This window comes from Astyanax mexicanus, chromosome 8 (assembly GCF_023375975.1).
Source record: "Astyanax mexicanus isolate ESR-SI-001 chromosome 8, AstMex3_surface, whole genome shotgun sequence".
Taxonomy (NCBI): Eukaryota; Metazoa; Chordata; class Actinopteri; order Characiformes; family Acestrorhamphidae; genus Astyanax; species Astyanax mexicanus.
The window spans coordinates 16,942,567-16,963,732 of record NC_064415.1 but is presented as its reverse complement, the minus strand read 5'-3'; the positions used below and the strand labels follow the sequence as shown (position 1 = coordinate 16,963,732).

The following is a 21,166-nucleotide window of genomic DNA, read 5'->3' as shown; positions in this document are numbered from 1 at the left end:
TACTACAGAGTAGTAATGTGTTAACTAGTTTTCAATATTTTAATATCAAGCACTAATATACTGAGCAATAGAAAGGATAGCTATAGGCCGGTCAGAAGATACCAGGATCGTCTACGGAGCCCAGGACAACACCACGTGAGAAACAACACTGCACCACGTCTCTGGAATTTGGAGCTTAGTGGAAGCCTCCATTTATTGAAAAGGTAAGTATGAATACTATTATAATACTATTATAATAAAAGAAAATAAAAAACAAAAAGATATAGAATATTCAATATGAATAATACCAATATTATCTTTCCCTGATGTTGTATGTGATACTATTTATATTACTACTACCCGGGTAGGAAAATCTATAATAATAATATATTTATATATATGCAAAATATCAATATCAACCTCAGTATCAATATCAGAATATCCCTTTTTCACCAGAATACCAAAATAAAATAACAAGAATATTAGTTAGATTCTGTAAATTCAAGAATTAAGTTCAATTAAAATAATAACACAATATACATATATCAAAACCACAACAATATAAAGTTCTTTTTTTTTCACAGGTGGGAGTTGGAGTTTGAAGTGTGGGTATGTGCACAGAGTCCAGTCTATGGCATGGTGAGTATTTCTCCTACCGCTCTGAAGATGAATAAAGGTTCAGCAATAAGGGAAAAAAAAGGGGGTTTCACAGATCAGAGTTGTCCACAGTACTTGCAAACAGCTTTCAGGGTCGAAGTCCAGGGAGGCTCGCCATCAAACGTAGGAACGAGGGAATCCAATTCGAACTCTAGTCAAAAAACCTGACCTATAATAGGTCATAAAACTCAGTCAGTATCAAAGTTTAGCTCTATATGAACAGATATCAGCTCTAAACACAATAATTCACACTTAACTACACATTCACAGTATAACTGAACACATTTACAACATTTTAGGATTTATGTACAGAGAAACAAAGGTAAATGCACCGCTTGTCACACAAGGGGTTAAATTTCTGCAGCGCGGGTCCGTACTGCGCGCGAATTTGTGGCGCGCACTTCTCTCGGCCACACACGGCCCAGCCTGTGGCTAAACAGGCTGAAAAATACCCGAAAAGTGTATAAATACGCACTCTCTACCTCTACAGATCCCACTCCTTGCTTAGTTTCACTTATAAGAGTCAAAGATAATTTTAAACAGTTATATTGACTCGTTTAAGCGCTGGCATCGCTAGAATTCCATAGAAAATACATTGTTAGCTTAGCATAGTCGTTAGCTTAGCGTAGTCGTTAGCTTAGCATAGTCGGCTAGCTTAGCATAGTCGGCTAGCGCCGTAAGTATTAAAGTAACTCACCGATGCAGAAAAACCTCTGTGTATCAGGCTAATAAGCTCCTCATTCACCACAAACTGCGTCTTGGCTCCACCAGCTCAGCGTTTTAGAGTAGATGAGAGTTATTACTGATAATAATAAGGTTTCTATCACCTAAGTTTGGCTTGTATCTAGCTTTCTGTTAACTTTCTTCCAGCATTCACCTGCTCCTGACGGCTGCTTGACCCAAAAGGAAGTGCTGGGTCAGGGTCAACAGTATTTCCCACTCATGTCAGCGTAATACGATCACCCTATTGGCTGCAATAGGTGACGTGCTACTAAAACAACAAAGTATTCCCAAAAATATGAAAAATAATTATTTATGGATTAAATAAAGTTTATTTTCCTCTAATATTTGTGTCTGTATTTATTTACATTATTTTCCCAGCTCCTTATTTAATTGACTTATTTTATTTATTGTGTTTTTATTAAGAATTAGCTATTCTTAATTGTAACAGACTATATATTAATTATGTGCCCTTTTTAATAATAAAATGTACTTTTTAAATAATTCAGACTTTTATAACCTGGGTTACACCGGCATATATACCCAGCCTCCGCCATCATTTGGGAGAACTCTCACTGAGGAGCTGGGGGCTGAGGCTGTGCGGACTCGTATTTAGCCTTTAAAGTAAAAACTAAGTAATTCTACGGACTCTAGAGCCCCTTTGGGCTGAGTTATGTTTATTTGAGTTATTCTGGGTGTGGTGGAGGGCGTTAAAAGCAAATAAAAGGTATGATTTGAGTTCATTTACTCCCTGTGTCTGTGTATCTCTGTGAGCTTCCTCCTTCCGGGTCACAGTGGTCACGCCCCTAACCCCAGGGGCCTACCACAATATATATATATATATATATATATATATAGATAGATATATATATATATATATATATATATATATATATATATATATATATATATATATATATATATATATATATATATATAGATATATAGATTAAAAAAAACAAACCAACTTAAGCTTACTTTAACTAAAACCAACCTCCAACTATTACTGGAATCGTTTGTTGGCCTGTTTGCTGAGCTGAATTTAAGTGTTTAGAGAAGAAATAAGTTCATGCTATTTCATACTTAAGCATTAAGTTAAATTGTTACTACATAATAATTTGTAACTTTTCTCTAAAATGTTTAAAAACAATAAAAGAGCATGTACTTATGAGTTTATTTTCATTTTGCATCATTATGTGAGATATAACATGTCCAGGATACTTTTTATTTAATTATTTAAAATTATAATAATGTATATATAATAATACTTATATATAATAATCATAATGAAGAATACCACTGTCCTCATACACTAAACAAATCACAAAAATGAAATCCTGTAAATCCTGTGTAACTGGGTTTTTAGAAAAAGGCATAATCTTATTAATCTTTCACAGTATTTTCAAGGTGTTCCTTTAGTTGCCTTCTCTATTGTACAACTGTTTTTTTCTCTGGTGCTGCAAACATTCCCGTGTTACAGCGAAGGAGCTTGCTGTTCTCCTCTGCTCACTTAGTCAATATCTGATCTCTACTAGAAAAGAGCTGGGATGCTTCTAATATATTATTAAAACCTAAAAAAACAGGTTAGATGAAAATGTACTGTATGTTTCTCTAAATCCTCTGTCTGAAGTACAAACACACCTGTACCATATGTTTCATGTTAATTTATTAACCTCTCCTGCAAATCTTCAGCTGAAAAAAAAGAAAACTATTATACTGTCTATACTGGCACCTGATGCTTTCAGCAAAAACAAACAGAAAACAAATACCCAAAAAAGAACGCAAGAAAGAAAGAAAGAAAGAAAGAAATGAAACAATGAAAAGTGTTTGTCCTTCATCCATCAGCAGCGTCATTACTCTGCAGTGGCGTGTGTCAGAGTCAGCGACAGACTAGCAGACTCCACTCTCTCTCACACAACGCCAATGCAAACTAGATTTAGAGAGAGAGAGACAGACAGAGAGAAAAAGAGAGAGAGAGAGAGAAGGAGAGCTTTCTCGTTTTTTACCTGATTAAGCTGTACAGCTAAGTAGAAGCTTCAAAAAGAGATTTTTGTCACATTATATGCTTTTATATAGTATAATTTTAATATATATATATATATATATATATATATATATATATACAAACACATACACATATAGGGGTAATTAAAATACATGGTTTTAGTATCATTGTCAGTACTGTCTGCAGTGTTCACATAGCATGACATGTAACGTAATGTACAAATGTTTTTAAGTGTTTTTAATACAAAAGAAAAAATTAGCAGCTCAGTTTTCATTTTCCATTAAATTTTTACCACAGGCAGCTTCTAGTTATTATATTTTTTAAACAATATCGGATAATTGACATCTGATTACATTGGGTAAAAAATACTAGATTTTTTTTAATACCACAATATATATATATAGCAAATGTTTTATATTTAGTTGGCACTAAATGTACATGGTTTCATTGATTTTTTTTAAAGCAGTTTTACTGCTTTACTTTGCTTATACAAGTTGTATGCTTGTACATTTTGTACTGTGTAATCGAATAACACTGACAAATTTCGGTCATGATACCAGATTTTAAGCTATCAGTAACTCCTAGTAACTCCTAAAATTGTCCCCCCATCATAGTCCACCAGACAGACTAAAGAAATGCATGCAAGCGAAAAAATAAAAAGTGATTAAACTGAGAAAATATAATGTAGTATAGTCTGAAGTCTTATAAATAGTCTTTTATAATTAGTCAAAATAATAAAAAAACATAAATTCATAGTTTACAGACATTTTTAAGGGTCAAAAAGGCACAGTATTAGATGATGACCCTTATGTGCAGTTTACTGATCTGTATCTAAACAGAACTAAACTAATTATGCTCTTTGTATTAAAACATCAAGTTATTGGACAACGCCCTTAAGTACTGATAATACACCTATAGGCTGACAGAACTGTATTTTTTCACAAAAATAAACACATTTTTTATTTTTTTATAATTTAGCTTATCTTTATTTTTAATGGCTTCTTTAGTAAAGGCCATGCTTATATTAGATTAATGGAAACAATAAAGACTCATGGGTCTTTTACAGATTTTACATACACAAATGTCTATTGGATTTAAATTGATGCTAACCAGCCCAACACACACTGCTCCCTCTATCCGTTTCAGACTGACCTACACTGACCTGCAGTTCTTCTGGTCAGCTTTTGTTATCCATCACAACAAACACGATACTCCTCTGCTGGACAACACTAGCTGACCATCTCAGTCTCATTAGCAACACTATCTCTGCTTCACTCTCTCTCTCTCTGTCACTCCACAGCGTAACACTTCCCCTGACTGCTCCCACTGGATCCTCAATTAACAGAACCCGTATTTAATCTGCCGTTCCGTGGTAAGATGATCATTATCATCTCATTTCCAATGTACTAAATGTGTAACATCACTGTGTAGACCTCTCTCTAGGAACCTGTCACAATATGTCTGTCTTAATAATCTCCTTCATAGAACATAATATATTACTGTAATCGTGTGAAATGAACCTGATTTCTCTGAGCCACCCAATGTATTCTTATGTGAAACCGAATCTGCTATAAATCTACCAGTCTCTGAGGGGAAGCAGCTTTTACACCTCCCTCTATTGCACCATCCCTCCCTATACTTCTCTTTTTTTTGTCCCTGGCGTTACGGCATGCTTCCTTTTCTCGAAGGGTGTTTATCCTTATATCATCGTGTCCACCACCTCCAAATGACGGTTGCTCCTGGTCATGTGGTGTTTTTTTTTTCCTAATTCTAGTTCGCTTCAGTCTGTGGGTTTGTACTCAACTGTAATGATCAACGGTTTTTCACAGCTACGCAGCACATCTCACACATACTGAAAAATAGCATTTTTATCTCATTTTTTTATCTCTTAGCTTCAGAAAAAAATACATTTATATTTAGTTTCCATTCATACTTTATGCAATATTCACTTTTGTCATGAGCTGAAGACTTGTGGAAAGGGTGAATGATCGTCCAAATTACTGACCTCACTAATGCCCTTTTTGCTGAATGCAATCAAATACTCAAAGCAACGCTGCACCATCTAGTAAAAAGCCTTTCCTGGAAAGTAGAAACAGTGTTGTTTTTTTCATCAAAAGCAGGATGAACTATTTTAATACCCTTGATTTCACAATAATAAATTAACAAGCAGGTGTCCCATCACTTTTGTCCATGCAGTATGGACTTATTGGCATCACAGAATTTAAAAAACAATATTCATTCATTAATTTTTTTTTTTCGCACTGTAAGGTGCACTTAAAATCCTTTATTTTAAGGAAAAAATAAAAAATCATCAGTGTGGCTTACAATCCGATGCACCTTATGTATGACTTCTACCAGTCAGGTTGTAAGAAGCAGTAAAGCCACTCAGCTAAAGTCCAGAATTATTAAGGAGTTTCAGTGAAGTTTCTCCAGCACAGAGGCTGGAGCAGTATTAGCATTAGCTGCTCTTTCACTGTTCAGAGGTGAATATATTGGACTGTAGTCTACACATTTACGAGTTAAAACAAGCTACCTGGGACGAACTGCAAGCTGACAGCGTCCTAGCCTACCGCAGGGGTGTCCAAATTACGGCCCGCGGGCCATTTGTGGCCCGTTTCCTTTTTTGGAGCGGCCCGCGAGGTATTTTAGAAATAGAATGAAATTTGGCCCGCTGTTAAGCAGGTTTTTATAATGTGAGATTCAAAGTTTGAACGCTAGGTGTCAGAAACGGCCCAAAGAGTCTAAAAGCGGCGGGAGTGAAGTTTTAGAGCAGAAAAACGGGGCAAAGAGTCTAACTGCGGAGAGAGTGTTCAGTTGTAGCGCAGAAAAACAGAGCAAAGAGTCTAAAAGTTGCCATAATAAAGGAGTTTAATATTAAGAGACATCATGAAATGAAACATCAATTAGTTTACACAACACTGTCAAAGACAGATAAAGACAGTAAGTCAAGTAAAATGGTGTGTAAATGAAAGTAATCAGTAAAAAGTATTATTTAAAGTGGTATATTTCATTATTCGTTTTATTACAGAGTGTGTGGCCCGTGACTTCAAATATATTTCTCCTTCTGGCCCCCAACAAAAAACATTGGAACCCACTCAGGGTTCCTCAGTGTAGCGCTGTCAGAGACATTTACTAGCACTGCTTTTAACTGTGCTGTTGAAAATGTTGAAAATCTTACTGTAAATAAATGGAAGCGCTTTAATCACCCAAATAAACATTTTTTAGGAGAGAAGTTTAACATCCAGCACTCATTATACTTTTTTGAATTTTTTTTTTTAAAAAGCACAATTTTATTTACGATGAGACCTGCTGAATTAGAAGGGAAATATGGCGACATCCTTGTTCCATACTATTGTTTTAATACAGTGTGCTATATAGTCCGTAAAATATGGTAAGTTAAATAGCCGATATTTCAATAAAAAATATCGATATTTGATGCTATAAAATGTTATTAATGTATTGTCCCATCCCTAGTCCATATAATGCCATTTTATAATTAATTACAGAGTTTTATGTAACCTATGAAAAATTAACATATATATATAACAAAAAAATAAACAAACAGTATTCTGAACTTATTCAGTATTCAGTAACTCTGTCTCATTAAACCATGTTATATACAAGTGGCTCAGAATACAAAATACTAAAAATTACCAAAACATACTGTACAAAAATGCGATCTAATAAAAAATAACTTTAAAATATATGATTCAATATTTACTTTTCAAACATCACCCCATTGTTTACAAGCAGCCATATGTTTAACATGGCAGTGAATCTCACATGTAAATGCTGCTTAAACACCTTTTTAAACATGAAATATAAATTTATATTAACAGACTTAAAGCCTTGCCCACAGTACACTTATGTGGATGTGCCTCTTTCTCCCCTGCTCATGATTTAAATAGCTTTTAAATTGCTCATTTTTTCTGTCAAATCTGTGGACATTCCTCAGTGCAGCTCTTTTCTACAACACTGTTAACAGGTAGCTGCTGCCAGGCCTACTTTTCCCTCTCCTGCTGCATGATGCTCATTTTATCATGGTGTAGGTAACAGGAATATGCAGGTTTTCTTGCTTTCTGTCACAGCTCTTAGCAGGGTTACTTCCTCACGCGCGCTGTTCCTGGCTGAGGGGCGGCTAATTAAGCTTCAGGAGCTCCTCTGCCTTTTCTCGTCTTCTCCTCCTCCTCCTCTGCTCCTATATACAGAAGCCATGCCAACGGGGAAAGGCCTTACTTCCAGTCTGAATGTAAAACAAGGCCTCTGCCTCTTTCTTTCTAGTCTATTCCTTACTTCCGCAGTGCAAATGAAAGAGAGCATGAACAAAGGGGGGCTGATCTTATGCAACTTTTCCCCTAAGGTGGGAAGACACAAAAAAGGTCATGGATACACTGATGAATGAGTCCTTTAGGGAAAACCCGATACTGGATACACCGAGGACTCGCGCACACACACACATTCCTCACTTAGTCTCTAAAGCAACACACTCTGAAGTACATATATACACACATATATACAATGAATGTCTGATCATTAAAAAGTCAATAACTTATATTAACAGTCAACATATTATAAAATGGTTTACAATAATCACTTTTAAGCTTTGTTTTCAGTAACAGCGAAGTTTTACACCAAAGCAGCTGGTTCTCATTTCTTTTCAAAGACAGCCCTCAATTTCTGATGACAGGGGGCAGCTCAAATTTGGGTGACATGAACTTCATACAAATAGGGAGTGAAGCAACATGACAGTAACTAATAAGATCCAAGCAGAGTGCTGCAGGTTTATTTCTTTATTTATGTCTGGCACTATAGAACAGTGCCCCTTAATTGGTTCCCAAATGTTTGTTTATAATAGAGATGGAGGAGAAAAAAACAGGCGCAACTTAAGCAACACTAGTAAGGAACAAGGATGTCGCCATGTTTCCCTTCTAATTCAGCAGGTCTCGCCACTGGGGGGGCTTAAAGTAAACAAAACTGTAATTCTTAAAAAAAACCTTTCAAAGTCAAACAAGCGCTGGATGATAATCTACACAGATTTCTCTCCTGAAACCTGTTTATTTGGTTGAGCAAAGCACCTCTGTTTACTTACAATAAGCTGCAGATAGCAGCAGTGCTAGCCACAGTAAATGCGGCCAGACACTGCTACACTGAGGAACCCTGAGTGTTCCGGTAAGCCAGGGCGCGATCAGCTAGCGGTTCATCCCACGTAGCTTGTTTTAACACGATAAATGCGGAGACTACAGTCCAATATACACACCTCTGAATGGCAAAAGAGCTAGAGCTGCGGTTAGCGGCTAATGCTAATACTGCTCCAGCCTCAGTGCCAGAGAAACTTCACTGAAACTCCGCTAGAATGCTGGACTTAAGAGGTGTGGCTTCACTGCTCCTTACATCCTCACTGGTACAATTCATACATAAGGTGCACCAGATTATAAAGAACACTGCAGATTTATGGGAAAATCAAAGGATTTTAAGTGTGCCTTATAGTCCAAATAATACAGTAGCTAGCAACACAGTCAGTAGCTAATTGGCTGTGTAAGCTTTTAGCCTAGCCCGTGCCTGCCTCAGTAGTTTCACTCAGCCTAGCTTTAACCTAGCTTCTCTGATGGCCATCTAACTTTTAGCCATTTTTGCCTCACTGCTATATTCTCCCACCAAAGTAGTAGCTGCATTTAGCCTCATTTTGCTTTTGCAAGTAGGCTGTGTTTATGTACATTGTGGACTCTAAGAGAGAATTTTTGCTGATGCTGCATGATGCTGAATCGGAACTTATACAGAGTTAAGGGACCCGTGTGTGTATTTGTGCATGTTATATATGTGTTTGCGTGAGAAAAATGTGACTACCAAGTGAGGTTCTAATTAATTAAATAATGAATGAATTAATTAAATCACGCTTCAGCGACATGCCACGCTTGATAACATTTAGCACGGTCTTAACGAGAACGCTAATGAAGGGGAAATCACTAATGAGCAGAAGGTGCAAATGTGTGTTTGTCGTCTTTCAGATCTACACACATGCGCACACACCTACACATACACACACACACACACATTTATACACACATATTAACACACACAGTAAGTACAGCATTACAATAATTATTACAGAAAATCAATAAATATGTGTAATGAGCCAATCCTCTACGCATTTTTGCTGAAAACATAAAATTCCAATCAGAAAACAGTAGAAGTTTTTTATGGAGTGAAATTCATATTTGACAGGTTAATTAACAGGATACAGTGATACATTTTTTTAGTATGCAACTGATAACAATTATGAAAATTGGTGGAAATTATGGGTAAGACAGAGTTTTGATTTGCTTTAAGTATCTTGGTCCAATTTTGAACAGCAGTCTTGGCTTTTGAGAAAACTGTGAGGTCATATACAAGAAAGTTTGACAGTGGCTTTCTGTCATAAAAAAAGGGTTAGTCCCAATAGTGTAAAACTAACATCTCTCTTTTTTTTAAGTATTTAATCACTGTTTAATTGGGTAATTTAAGCTGCAAGGAAAAAAGGAAAGCTTAGTGAAGTTGGGTAGCAATTTGGGAGGAACAGGTCAACAGATCTGTATTGGTGCTGTATTTAAAGAAACCAACAATGTACTACACAGCAAAAAGGCAAGTGTTACATTAACTCCCACAGAGTTGATTTTAACTCTTTTTCAGGGTTTATATAGGTCCACACTCTTTGGAGTTAAACTTTCAAAATAGTTAAACATTTAACACCTTGCCAGAGTTCCTTTTTATCTCACATTTGTATTTCTTTAACTTCTTAAATTGTTACACTAACACTGGAAAGAGAATATAAAAGAAATATAAACGAAAAGAAGATTAGTCAATTGATATGACTTTTTATTATTTAATTATTATTCAGTACATGTTAGCGTGTAATTTTCCATTGTATTTCTTAGTGCATTACCAACACTTTATCACAATTTATTGTACAAAGGACGGTAACTTGCTCTTATAGCCTACAATATATTGGCTAGACAAACAACCATCAAACAAAATATAACACAATACCCAATGGAAGGTAGCCCTGGTGGGCAAGATTTCACACTGATGGTAAGTTAGGATCTGAGGGACACACCCATTATGCAAATAACGTGTTTAACTGGGCGGAGTTTAATTAAATCTCTGTGGAGTTGGCCAGTATTTATTGGGTTTAGTGGGATTAACACTGAAATATTCAACTCTGTCAAATACACAGAACATCACTTAAATCTGAGTGAGTTTAAATTACACTTTGAGAGTGAAAATCAACTCTCAGCTGTTTAACTCTGAAATTTCAACTCTCCTGTTTTTGCTATGTACACCCTTTGAACTCACAATTTGGTAAGTGGTACAGTGTGGGTGTTGTGTACATTGTCTGTGTTGTTGTATTCTATTCTATAAACCTAAGGGCCTACAAGCAACCTATTTCCTCCTACTGAAGACACCACTAAATGATCACTACAGCAGACAGAGTGTTACAGTGTTTCTCTGAAGCTCCGCAGCTCTGCTACGCTCATTCTGCATATAACTCCACTTTCAGATGATTCTTAGAAGAGCAAACCCGTCACTAAACGCTCTGAAGTGTTAATGAATGTGATGGAAGCATGCTTGTCAGGGACGAAAGTGTTCATGTAATTGCCATCTGTGTAAAGGCCTGATTTAATACGTTCAGCTTCATTAGTCTCCTGATACTGATTAATATCCAGCTAATCTCATCTCACTGAAAATGAAGAAGGGTCAGGACACAATCTGACCACCATCTACTATCAGTCACTACAGACGCATAGCATGGGCTGATTTCAGGCCTGCTGAAAATGACTGGCCTCAGCAAAAAAAAGAGAAGCAGTGTCAAACACACACAGACACACAGACACACACACAAACACAGATTGAACCTTCTTATCTACGTTCTGATTAAAGATCAAAACAAAGCTGACCTGGGATCACTGGGACACTACGCGTCTGTAAAGGTACAGCAGGGCATTACGTAGGTTTCCACACGGCTGAGGAACCTTTGTGCTCAAGTATACGACACCACATTCTCTTACGTCAATTATAAGCTTGACAATCACTCTACAGTCACGCTTTACTGGGACTCATTGGATGACTTACCACATCACTGTAACTAAAAGTAGAGTAACACATACACACGTCTACTTAAATGACTTTTCTGCTAGCTTTACTGTCTAACTCTTTTTTTTTTCATTTTTATTTCTCAATTATACTGAAAATAATGATAAAAATATCAGTCAAATGTATTATATAAACACAATAATTGCAAAAAGTAAGTATTCATATATAAAGGATGTACACACTGCAATCAGTTCAGTGTATTGCATTCTTAGGTGTCACACCAATGTTTCTTAGAGGTCTATAGGCCTATACCATATATATATTTTATGGTACCACTTTAAAATAAGGCTTCTTTAAAAAGGGTTTATAAATGGTTTATAAATGAGTCTATAAATGATGATTAAGTATGTTTTAAACCCTTACAATATTTTTTTTTTTTTTACAAGGTAGCATTAACATATATGTTAACAACTTTATTCATTCAACTACCCAGATTAAAGATTTATCCAGTAATCATAATGTGGTGTGTACTAACATATTACACTACTTTATTTTACATTAAAATGATCTTTTTTATATTATTTTATTGGATATGTTAATGCCGGCTGATGGAAAAGGCAAAATAAGCATTCAGGCCACTGTTGAATGTTGCCCTTTTTATTGATGTGTTGTAACTGCTTATTAATGGTTTTACAACCTAGATAATAGCCATTATTAAACTCCTGTATAAACCCTTTATAAACTCTTTATAAGGTAGGTTTATTTTAAAAATGGTACATATTTAATATATTTTTATGTGGTCTGTATGAGATGTTTATGTGCTTTATGTACCCAAAAACAACAAACATAAACTATAAATACATTTTTATATGACCATTTACCAACCTCTCTCTGCCCCATAATATTAAACTTGGACTGTTTTTGTTTAAGAGTCTTATATGTAAATGATTTGGCTGCACTGTACCTGGAACAGGCCTTTTTTTAAGTGAATGGACATACACTGACATGCCTGGTACTGGTATCGTATCTGTCCCATGACTTTTGCCATGTCTTAAGAAAGCTAAAGGGCACTTCACTGACCTTCTGGATATACGTAGGGTCTCTGCCAGCGTAGCGCTTGTCTGTTCACATGTTCACAATTCTAGCCAGACACCACTGGTCACTAACTGTGCTGTCCACTGTGAGTGGTAATGCCGTCTGTGATATATTGCCAGTACACACAGGACACATGATGATGTAGGAATGTTAAATACCTGCACAGCTTTAGAAATGTGCTTTAGAGTGTCACATCCATCCAGCACCCACTATATTCAATATAAGACCTCACAACTTATACAGGTGTGGGTGATCTCAAGCCATCCCAACACTTTGTAATCAATTTGCATACTGTTATCCCATGACTTTTGCTACTTATAGAATAGATGGGCGTATATTTGAAGGTCTTAGTTTTGGTTAAATCACAAATCTGTCGAGCTTCATTGTCATACAGTGATTTTATGTAAAGATGAAATTTGCAGGGAATCCAGTTTCTGCATTAATGGACCCTTTAATATTTTAGCAGGTTTTAATGTGAGATCATATATATTTCTCCCTTAACATAAGCATATAGCATGTTGAGCATACCACACATTATGGCCGTGGAGTTTTCCAATAGCCCTTGGTCCTCATGTTCTCAGAGGGGGTCAAAGGTGAAAGGTTACACGACACATTGCAGAGGAATGCCAGAACAGATAAAGAGAAATACTGCCTGCAATACGGAGGTCTGTGTTACATACATATATATATATATATATATATATATATATATATATATATGTTTCATTTACAGCTACGTAAAAGGCTAAATACAGAACAGACGTAGTTGAATAGGTGCTGTATTGCATTATAAGAGGTTTAAAGCACCGGGAAGATAAGAGTTGGTATTTTATGCTGATCTGAGACCAGTTGTGCAGTATATCTTAGAGTGTATTGGTAGGGCATGAAGTTGATTATTAATTTTGTGCTAAATATTTTATACAAAAAAAAATTCTTGCTTATGAATTTTTACTTGGATTTTTTAACCTGCTCCACAGTGTAAGAAAGGCTACAGCTAACCTTTCACAAACATGTGTCCATCAACAGGAAATAAATGAGTCACAACAGGAAGTATACAGTGGCAGAATGAACATGCCATGCTGAACAACCATGCTGTCATCTGCATTAGGTCAAATGTTTAGCTCTATTGCTAAATTTAATATAAGCAGAACTATTACTGGGTGATGTTGAAATCGAGGGTGGTAAAAAGGTCGGTTAGAGTAACTGTATCTACTGTCCAGGGTAGAATGTACCACATTTTAGAGCATTGATGTGATGCTTTAATTATATTTATGAGATAAAAGCATTAGTGAGGTCAGGATGTTGAAGATGTGTGGATGTATGGAGCACCACCGTTTTAGAGAACACACTTCCACTTATCCACAACTCAATTTTTGGGGTCTTTATACCCCATTAGTCCACACCTCGCATCAGACAGGGTGGTAATAGGTTAAAATTAGGGGTGGAGGAAAAAATCGTTTCGAGCTCAAATTGCGTTTCTAACATTGAACAAATCAGAATTGATTCTCATTTTCAAAAAAAATATTTTTTTGCGGTTGCAGCTACTGTCACACGGAGCTTTCTAACTGTACCGCGGAGCTTAGCTACTGTTGCACGGAGCTTTTTAACTGTCGCGTGGTGCTCAGCTACTGTCACGCGGAGCTTTTTAACTGTCGCGCGGAGCTCAGTTACTGTCGTGCGGAGCTTTTTAACTTTACTGCTGAGATCACCTACTGTCCGCAGAGCTTCTTAACTGTCGCGTGGAGCTCAGCTTATGTCGCGCGGAGCTCAGCTACTGTCGCACGGAGCTTATTACCTGTCGCGCGGGGCTTAGCTACTGTCGCACGGAGCTTTTTAACTGTTGAGCGGAGCTCAGCTACTGCCGCACGGAGCTTTTTAACTGTACCGCGGAGCTCACATACTGTCGCAAAGAGCTTTTTAACTGTACCGTGGAGCTCACATACTGTCGCAAGGAGCTTTTTAACTGTCGCACAGAGCTCAGCTGCTGTCGCACGGAGCTTTTTACATTTAAAAAGCTCCACTCCACACTAGCTAAGCTCTGCGGTACAGTTAAAAAGCTCTGCGCAACAGTAGGTGTAACGAGACAGCAGCAACAGGACAGGGAAAGTTTTTGCTCTTACTGCCTCTCCCTATTAGGCTATACAGAGGTGTGTAGTGTCGCGTTACGGTGTTTGTTGTTGCGCCGCTAAAGTATGGAGGATGAAGAAAAAGAAATCCAACCGATTTGAAAGAATCGGACAAAAAACGAATCGTGACCCCAAGAATCGATTCTGAATCAAATTGTGGGATTCCCAAAGATTCACAGCCCTAGCTAAAATCACAACTGAATACTCTTTATCATAAAACATCATATCAATATCGCATAAAGACTGCTCATCAGTAATTTAAAAGAATTCTAATATATAATCTATAAGTTTATATGCGATATACAAACACAGCTGGTCAGAAACACCAGGTCACCATGCTGGTCCAGTGAGCTGCTAGAGAAACATGGCCCTGATAAGTGAAACACTAATGAACCTGTTCTGAATGTTCATCTCTTCATATCCAATGTCATATGTGGCTTAACTGCTCGCCTAATGACCCATTTATACCCCATTGCCCTTTCCTGAGCAAACATCGACCCTGCAGTGATAACGGCACAAACTGCGCTGCTACCACCACGCCAGATATTGATGGGCATGTAAGCTAGCTTTGGGCTGAATCAATACGTATCACATTGCAGCCATAACTACAGAGTGGATGCTTCTTCTGCTGTGGATCTGTGCTCAGGAAGACTCCTTTTCCATAATCTTAGTGTTGCAAGGAGTCTTACACAAGCACGTTTTGCAAGTGCAGGCCTACTCTCGAAACATGGGACTTTATGACATGAGTGTTGCAACACTGCCACATAAGCAGATGTGAAAGAAAAACTGTTAAGAACATTGGTTCTCAGTACAGAGCTGGTCCTCATATAGCCCTGACTTGCGTGGATTTTGCATTTTCTTTAACATCCAGTTTAACACAGAAAATGCTTGCTGGTAAACTGAAGCGTCTGACACTTCAAATCGATGGCAAACTAAAGAAATTATGTTTTATGTTGACAGCCCCAATATTAACTGTTTAACTGTTTAGTCGCAAATAAACAAAAGGTTATCAAAAATGATCTACACCATTTTTACTTAATGTACGATAAATCGATAATGTAATTATTGCGACAGGCATAGCTAGGCTATGTTACATTAAAAAAATATGGGCCATTATAAAGACAGCAGCAAAATACCTGGTCTAGGAGTTTGGAAAAATGACTACATCTGACCGCATTCGTCTTTCCTATCTACATTTCCATTAAATTCCATTTCTTAAATAGAGGCAAGGTGTGCTGCATTTCTAGGGCTACACATGATAGTAGGCTCTTCCTTCGTATATCCTTCCAGGATATGTATACAGTTTCAAGGATGGAACCAATTTATCCTTCCAAGCCCTGGGTTACCCACAGTTCTCACACGATAACAACTGCAGAAAATGATGGCGGGGACTGTTTCATCTGTTTAACCAGTAGGCTATTCTCTATATTGACTCAGTTTAGCTATAAATGTCATTATATATTTGTTACCTTCGAAACGATTAAAGATAATTATTTCAGAAGCTCATCCCTAGCAACTTTGTAGCTATTTAGCTGTTTATTTATCTGTCTGTCGTGTAACATACAGTCAATATTACGCTAGATATGGGTTTTAGAAGAGTTTAGAATTTCATTTTGTGACTAAATCAGATGATGTGGTTAAAGGCTAGGTTAGCTAAATACAGATAAAGTTCACATAAGCCGGTTTATAATATGACTCGTCATTGTTTGCCATGGTAGAATGTACTCAACTTGTCTTGTTCAGGATTGTGTAGATTCAGCCTCCTTAACTTGGCAACCTGAGTGAGCTTTGCGTCTGGGAAGGGGTGGGCGAGGCAGACAACTCTCTATGGTGTTTTGAAATTGGACTGCTGTAGCTATTTCAAACCCTGCTCTCATTTCCTACATAATGCTCCTTTAAAGGACCCAAGGACCCAGGCAAGGACAACACCCATCAATATCACATCCCAGTTTCTTAATGCTACCTCAGTGCTTCATCAGTTGTGGGTCCTAGCTTAAATCAGAAGCCTCAACGAACTCCTGCTCAGGTTCTAAGGGTTATTTTTTCCTCCCTACAGTCACACAGTCTCTTCTTGTGTTACAAAGGTGTGGTCTGAACTAGAAAACCACAGATTTGGTGTGTCTGTCTTGTTTAGAAACCAGTGTGAACTTATAACCAAAAGTCAACTGTGCCGTTCTGAAGTGGAAAGTAGTGTAAACATTGGAAAATTGCCATGCAGCATATTTTCAAGCCTTTTTTCTGTACCATGAAAAGTACTCAAACAGTCAAACATAGTTATTGTTTTAGTATTGTTTAGTTTAGTTGCTCTTACATGTATGATTACAATACTTTTTACAGTTTACGGTACACAATATGTCACTATACGCCACATACTGTGGAAATTCCTGTACATAATGTGAAATAACGTGCCATAGAAAATTTTACTTAGTCATACTTTAATTGTGCACCATTTGGATTGACAGGAATCATAACTCTATATAATGCTTCTGAGAAATACATCACTGTTACATGGTACAGGCATGTATATATTTTACTCTTGGTCATACAGAGCTTTTCCCTGCATACTGGGACTTTCTGACAAGCTGCTAGTAAAAACACGTGTCAAAAAATAACGTGTCAGTAATTTCCCATGCATGTCCTCTTCTCCAGGCATACCACTATCAGACTTAGCTTTTATTCAAACATTTTACATTTCTTATACAGGTATGGGCATTTCCTAACTGCCCCCTGAGGTAAATGGAATTACAAAATGGCAGGCAACCGCAGATTTAGACCTCTGTGATTGAAACATCAAACACAAAGATAAAAATTTCCCTCCTTCACTTGTAAATACACGCTCACATTCTCTTAAGCTGATTATACCTCAAGGAAGTGTTCTAGTATTGTCTGTAACTTAATCAAAATCTGCTGGATCTGTAGCATACAGATGAATAGCTAGCATAAACCTTAAATATCAGCCATTGGCTTTTATTTTAAGTGTGTGTTCAGTTGTTCCAACTTATACAGGGCAACTATATCTGGGAAATATGCCAATATTGATGGATAGACAGATACCATGATAAATTACCAGTAGTCTATTCCTCAAGTCCAATAAAGATTGACATACTGTGTATTGTTAACTTGTAGAGAGTATTGTCATGTTAAATGTATGTCATATTGCTAACCACTAAAGCAACCCAACCAAAACAATAACTCTGATAATCTACAGTACAACACAGACGTGGCAGATAAAGCTGAGGTTCAACACTGGCCAGCATGAATTATAGGAATTTGAGCAAGGCCTGATAGTGGGTGTCAGACGGATGGGACATTCCATTTCTGAAGTTGCAAGTAGGCATTTAACATTCCTCCACCCACGAGGCCATATGTACCAGGAATACATCATTGATGACATTACTACCCACAGTGGACAGTGCAGTGGGTGGTAGCGATTGTCACTAGGCTAGAACTGGCCGTGCAAACAAACAAACGACTTTGTCCGAAATCACATCCAAATTAAATGCAGGAAATTCCACACACATATCCCACAGCTCAGTGCAGCTTGTTGTGGGACGTTGCAAAAGTCACAGAACACAATACTAGAGTAGGAGTGCATCTTCTCTCAGTGATAAATCAAGCTAAATGGATTTTTCACCAAAATATTTCATTAACTTATGAGATTAATTAGGCATAACTGAATAGGAAGTTCACCAAACTGTGCAGCACAGGAGTTCATGACCTCTAAAGGTGCTTCACATGTTTTTTGGTTCTCCTTTATTTTTTATCAATTAAAGGTTCTTCAGACTTCATACACATCTTTATTAGAAATAGAGTTCTTTATGTTTGTATGATCTGAGTTATGATGTCAACTCCAACTCTATGCTTGTGAAACCAAAAGGTGCATCAAATGGTTCTGAGAAAGTGATGACAGGGGTTATGACTTCTTGTTTGAGAGACACTCCTCTCATGTTTGGCCCCCAAACCCAAATTCTCTCCCCCCTTACCTTGGCGCGGATCTGACCGGAAGTGGACACCTTCCGGATGAGCTTATGGCAGGTCTCCTCCGGTTCACCGTCACTGTCTGAGGACTCATCTCCCGCGTCCCCAGCACCACTGTTTGGCTCACGCACATACAGCACGTTGGGGTTCAGCTTGGAGGCCATGGAGGACCCACCGGGGCTTCAGCACCGTCTCCTCCTACTCACGGGCACGAGGCTTCTGCACAAAATGAACACACAGGCTCACTGTAGTCATGCAGGTATAATGCAAGTACTCAAATATTATACAGGTATAAGTCTTGACTATAACAATTAAAGAACTCACCAATAACAAAGGTACTGTTAATTTACCCTCAACATTTTACATAAAATTATAAGATTGGACATTTCACATATGTTTCTGCATTCCAATTGTTTCCACAGTTTTACATATAAGTAACAGTGCTGACTAGAACACTGGGACAGATAAACAATTTAATTTTAATAACTAAAATGACATATTATACACAGAAAACAAACCGATATTATATGCACAGTAACAGCCAATGGTTTGGACACCTTCTCAATGTTTTTTTTTTGTTTGCTCTATTGTAAATTGTAAATACTAAAAGTCATGCACAGTTTGTAAACTGTGCCTAAAATATACATCAAGCACTATCTATGGTTGAAAATGGTGTTGTTAGCATTATTACTCAAATCTTATTAAAAATGACAGTTTTAAATAAAACAACAACAAAAGATTTGTGCCTGAGACCTGAGGATCTGTATCCAAATATATATCGAATGTGTGAACTGGGACTCATTTAGGTAATAGTTTGTATATAACTGTGGATAAAATATGCATCAAGCATTAAAATTAGAATAGTGTTTTTATTATTCGAATCGAATTAAAAACATTTTAAAAAATGTATGCGGGGGGCATGAAATGTATATCCCTGATTTCTTGAATGGCCCACACACACACTAGAGATGTGACCATTACTCAATATAAAAGACAATGATACCACTTTTAAACATCACCTAGGCATTTATAAACTAGTTTAGCTGTTTCTATCATTTTTAAGCAATGGCTATGTTTTAGACGACTACCTAAACAGAGTTGCAGCACTAACACACACACACACACACACACACACACACACACATACACACACATACACAGGGCGAGCTCCAGCACGCGCTTAAGAGCACAGTAGCTTTCGGTTTGCTGTCCGCCCAACTGTGTGCTCTGGTCTCGCGGTGTTGACAGTCAGCCGGTTCCCCTATTCTGAATAGCGAGCTCGTGCCTGAGAGGCGGAGGGTGGCCCTGTTACTGAGGCTATACTGGCTCCAGCAACAGGCTACAGCCACTGGCAGCGAAGTGGTGATGATGGTGATCTATCTGAAAGCTTGCATTGCTCTGCTTTGTGTATGTGTGTGTGTCCTTCAAGTACTGCTGACAGCTCGTGCACACACAGCGAGGATGTGAATATGCATATGCCACAGGTTTTGGTCAGTGCACGCGCTCCTTCCCTCCCAGTCAGTCGCCTGATGCATGCACGAGGCTTTGCAATGGTAGAAGAACTCAAAGCGCGCTGAATGCATGCCTCGAGATACGTCCAGGAACTACCTGTTATGTATGTGTACGATGCATTCATTCATTTCATGTATAGCCGGAGCGCGCGCGCTGCTTGTTTTTGCACGGCGTGCATTAGCAGGAATGCATTGAGCTTTACGTCTGTGCGTGGAGCCCGCGAGCCCCTGTTTTGTTGGTTTGGGAGTCCGGAATATTTTCCTAAAGCATCTCTGACTCAGCAGCCGGTCAAGCAGCACACACACGCATACTCACACACACTGCCAACAACGCTAGAACCCACAACACACACACACAACACACACACAGCATGTTGGCTTAGCTAAGGCGCGCGACACACGGGCTACTGATAATGTAAGCGTGCACATATGACGGCTATGAAATCCCTCACACATGCAGCTCACGTTCAGCCCATCAGCCGCCCGCGACCGTGCTCCGTGTCCGGCAAAAACAGACGAGCCGCGCGAGGCTTGAGCTGCAGATCTGAAGGCGGGCGGTTAGGTTACCTGTACCTCTGTGCGGCGCCGTGTCTCGCTCGTGCTGAACGCGCTTGTTTATCCGTCGCTCGCTCGCTCGCTCGCGCGCTCCAGCTCCTGTACGGCCGGACGGGAGGAAAAGCTGAGAGGCTCTCTCTCGCGCACTGTCGCGCGCTCGCACACACACACACACACACACACACGCGCGCGCGCTGTACACACATACACACACACTCACGCGCGCACACATAGCATCGGATCGGATTTGAAACTAATGGGAGGGGCAGAGAGAAAGAGAGAGAGACACAGAAACAGATAGAGAGAGAGAGAGATAGAAAGAGAGAGTGAGTGAGTTTAGACAACTGCATTAAAGCACAATACAACACACCTAACATTACAGTAGAGTATTAACTGTGACTCCTCAACTCCAGTATTTTTGTATTCATAAAAAAAAGAAGAAAAAATTGTGTACTACCAGTAGATCTATAACT

General features: G+C 38.1%; 1 protein-coding gene and 1 long non-coding RNA gene across 4 annotated transcripts in view; both read right to left on the bottom strand.

Annotated features, from left to right (window-relative positions):
• si:dkey-172j4.3 (diacylglycerol kinase delta) overlaps positions 1-20,885 on the bottom strand; it is a 140,949-nt gene extending 120,064 nt beyond the window's left edge. For 2 of the 3 annotated variants that reach the window (XM_022678533.2, XM_049482297.1), the window contains exons 1-2: positions 20,712-20,885; positions 18,633-18,846 (exon numbers count right to left, since the gene is read on the bottom strand). In XM_022678533.2, coding sequence (XP_022534254.2) covers positions 18,633-18,791 — 159 coding nt within the window. In that variant the 5' untranslated portion in view covers positions 18,792-18,846; positions 20,712-20,885. Of the gene's footprint in view, positions 1-18,632; positions 18,847-20,705 lie in introns of all 3 variants that reach the window. The other variant, XM_022678532.2, reaches the window with a different exon arrangement.
• On the bottom strand, positions 163-1,882 carry LOC111195206 (uncharacterized). Its single transcript, XR_002651523.2, has 2 exons — positions 1,334-1,882; positions 163-805 (listed from the first exon to the last, which is right to left on the bottom strand). It is a non-coding gene; the product is annotated as an uncharacterized LOC111195206 (long non-coding RNA).
• Positions 20,886-21,166: the final 281 nt, after the last annotated feature.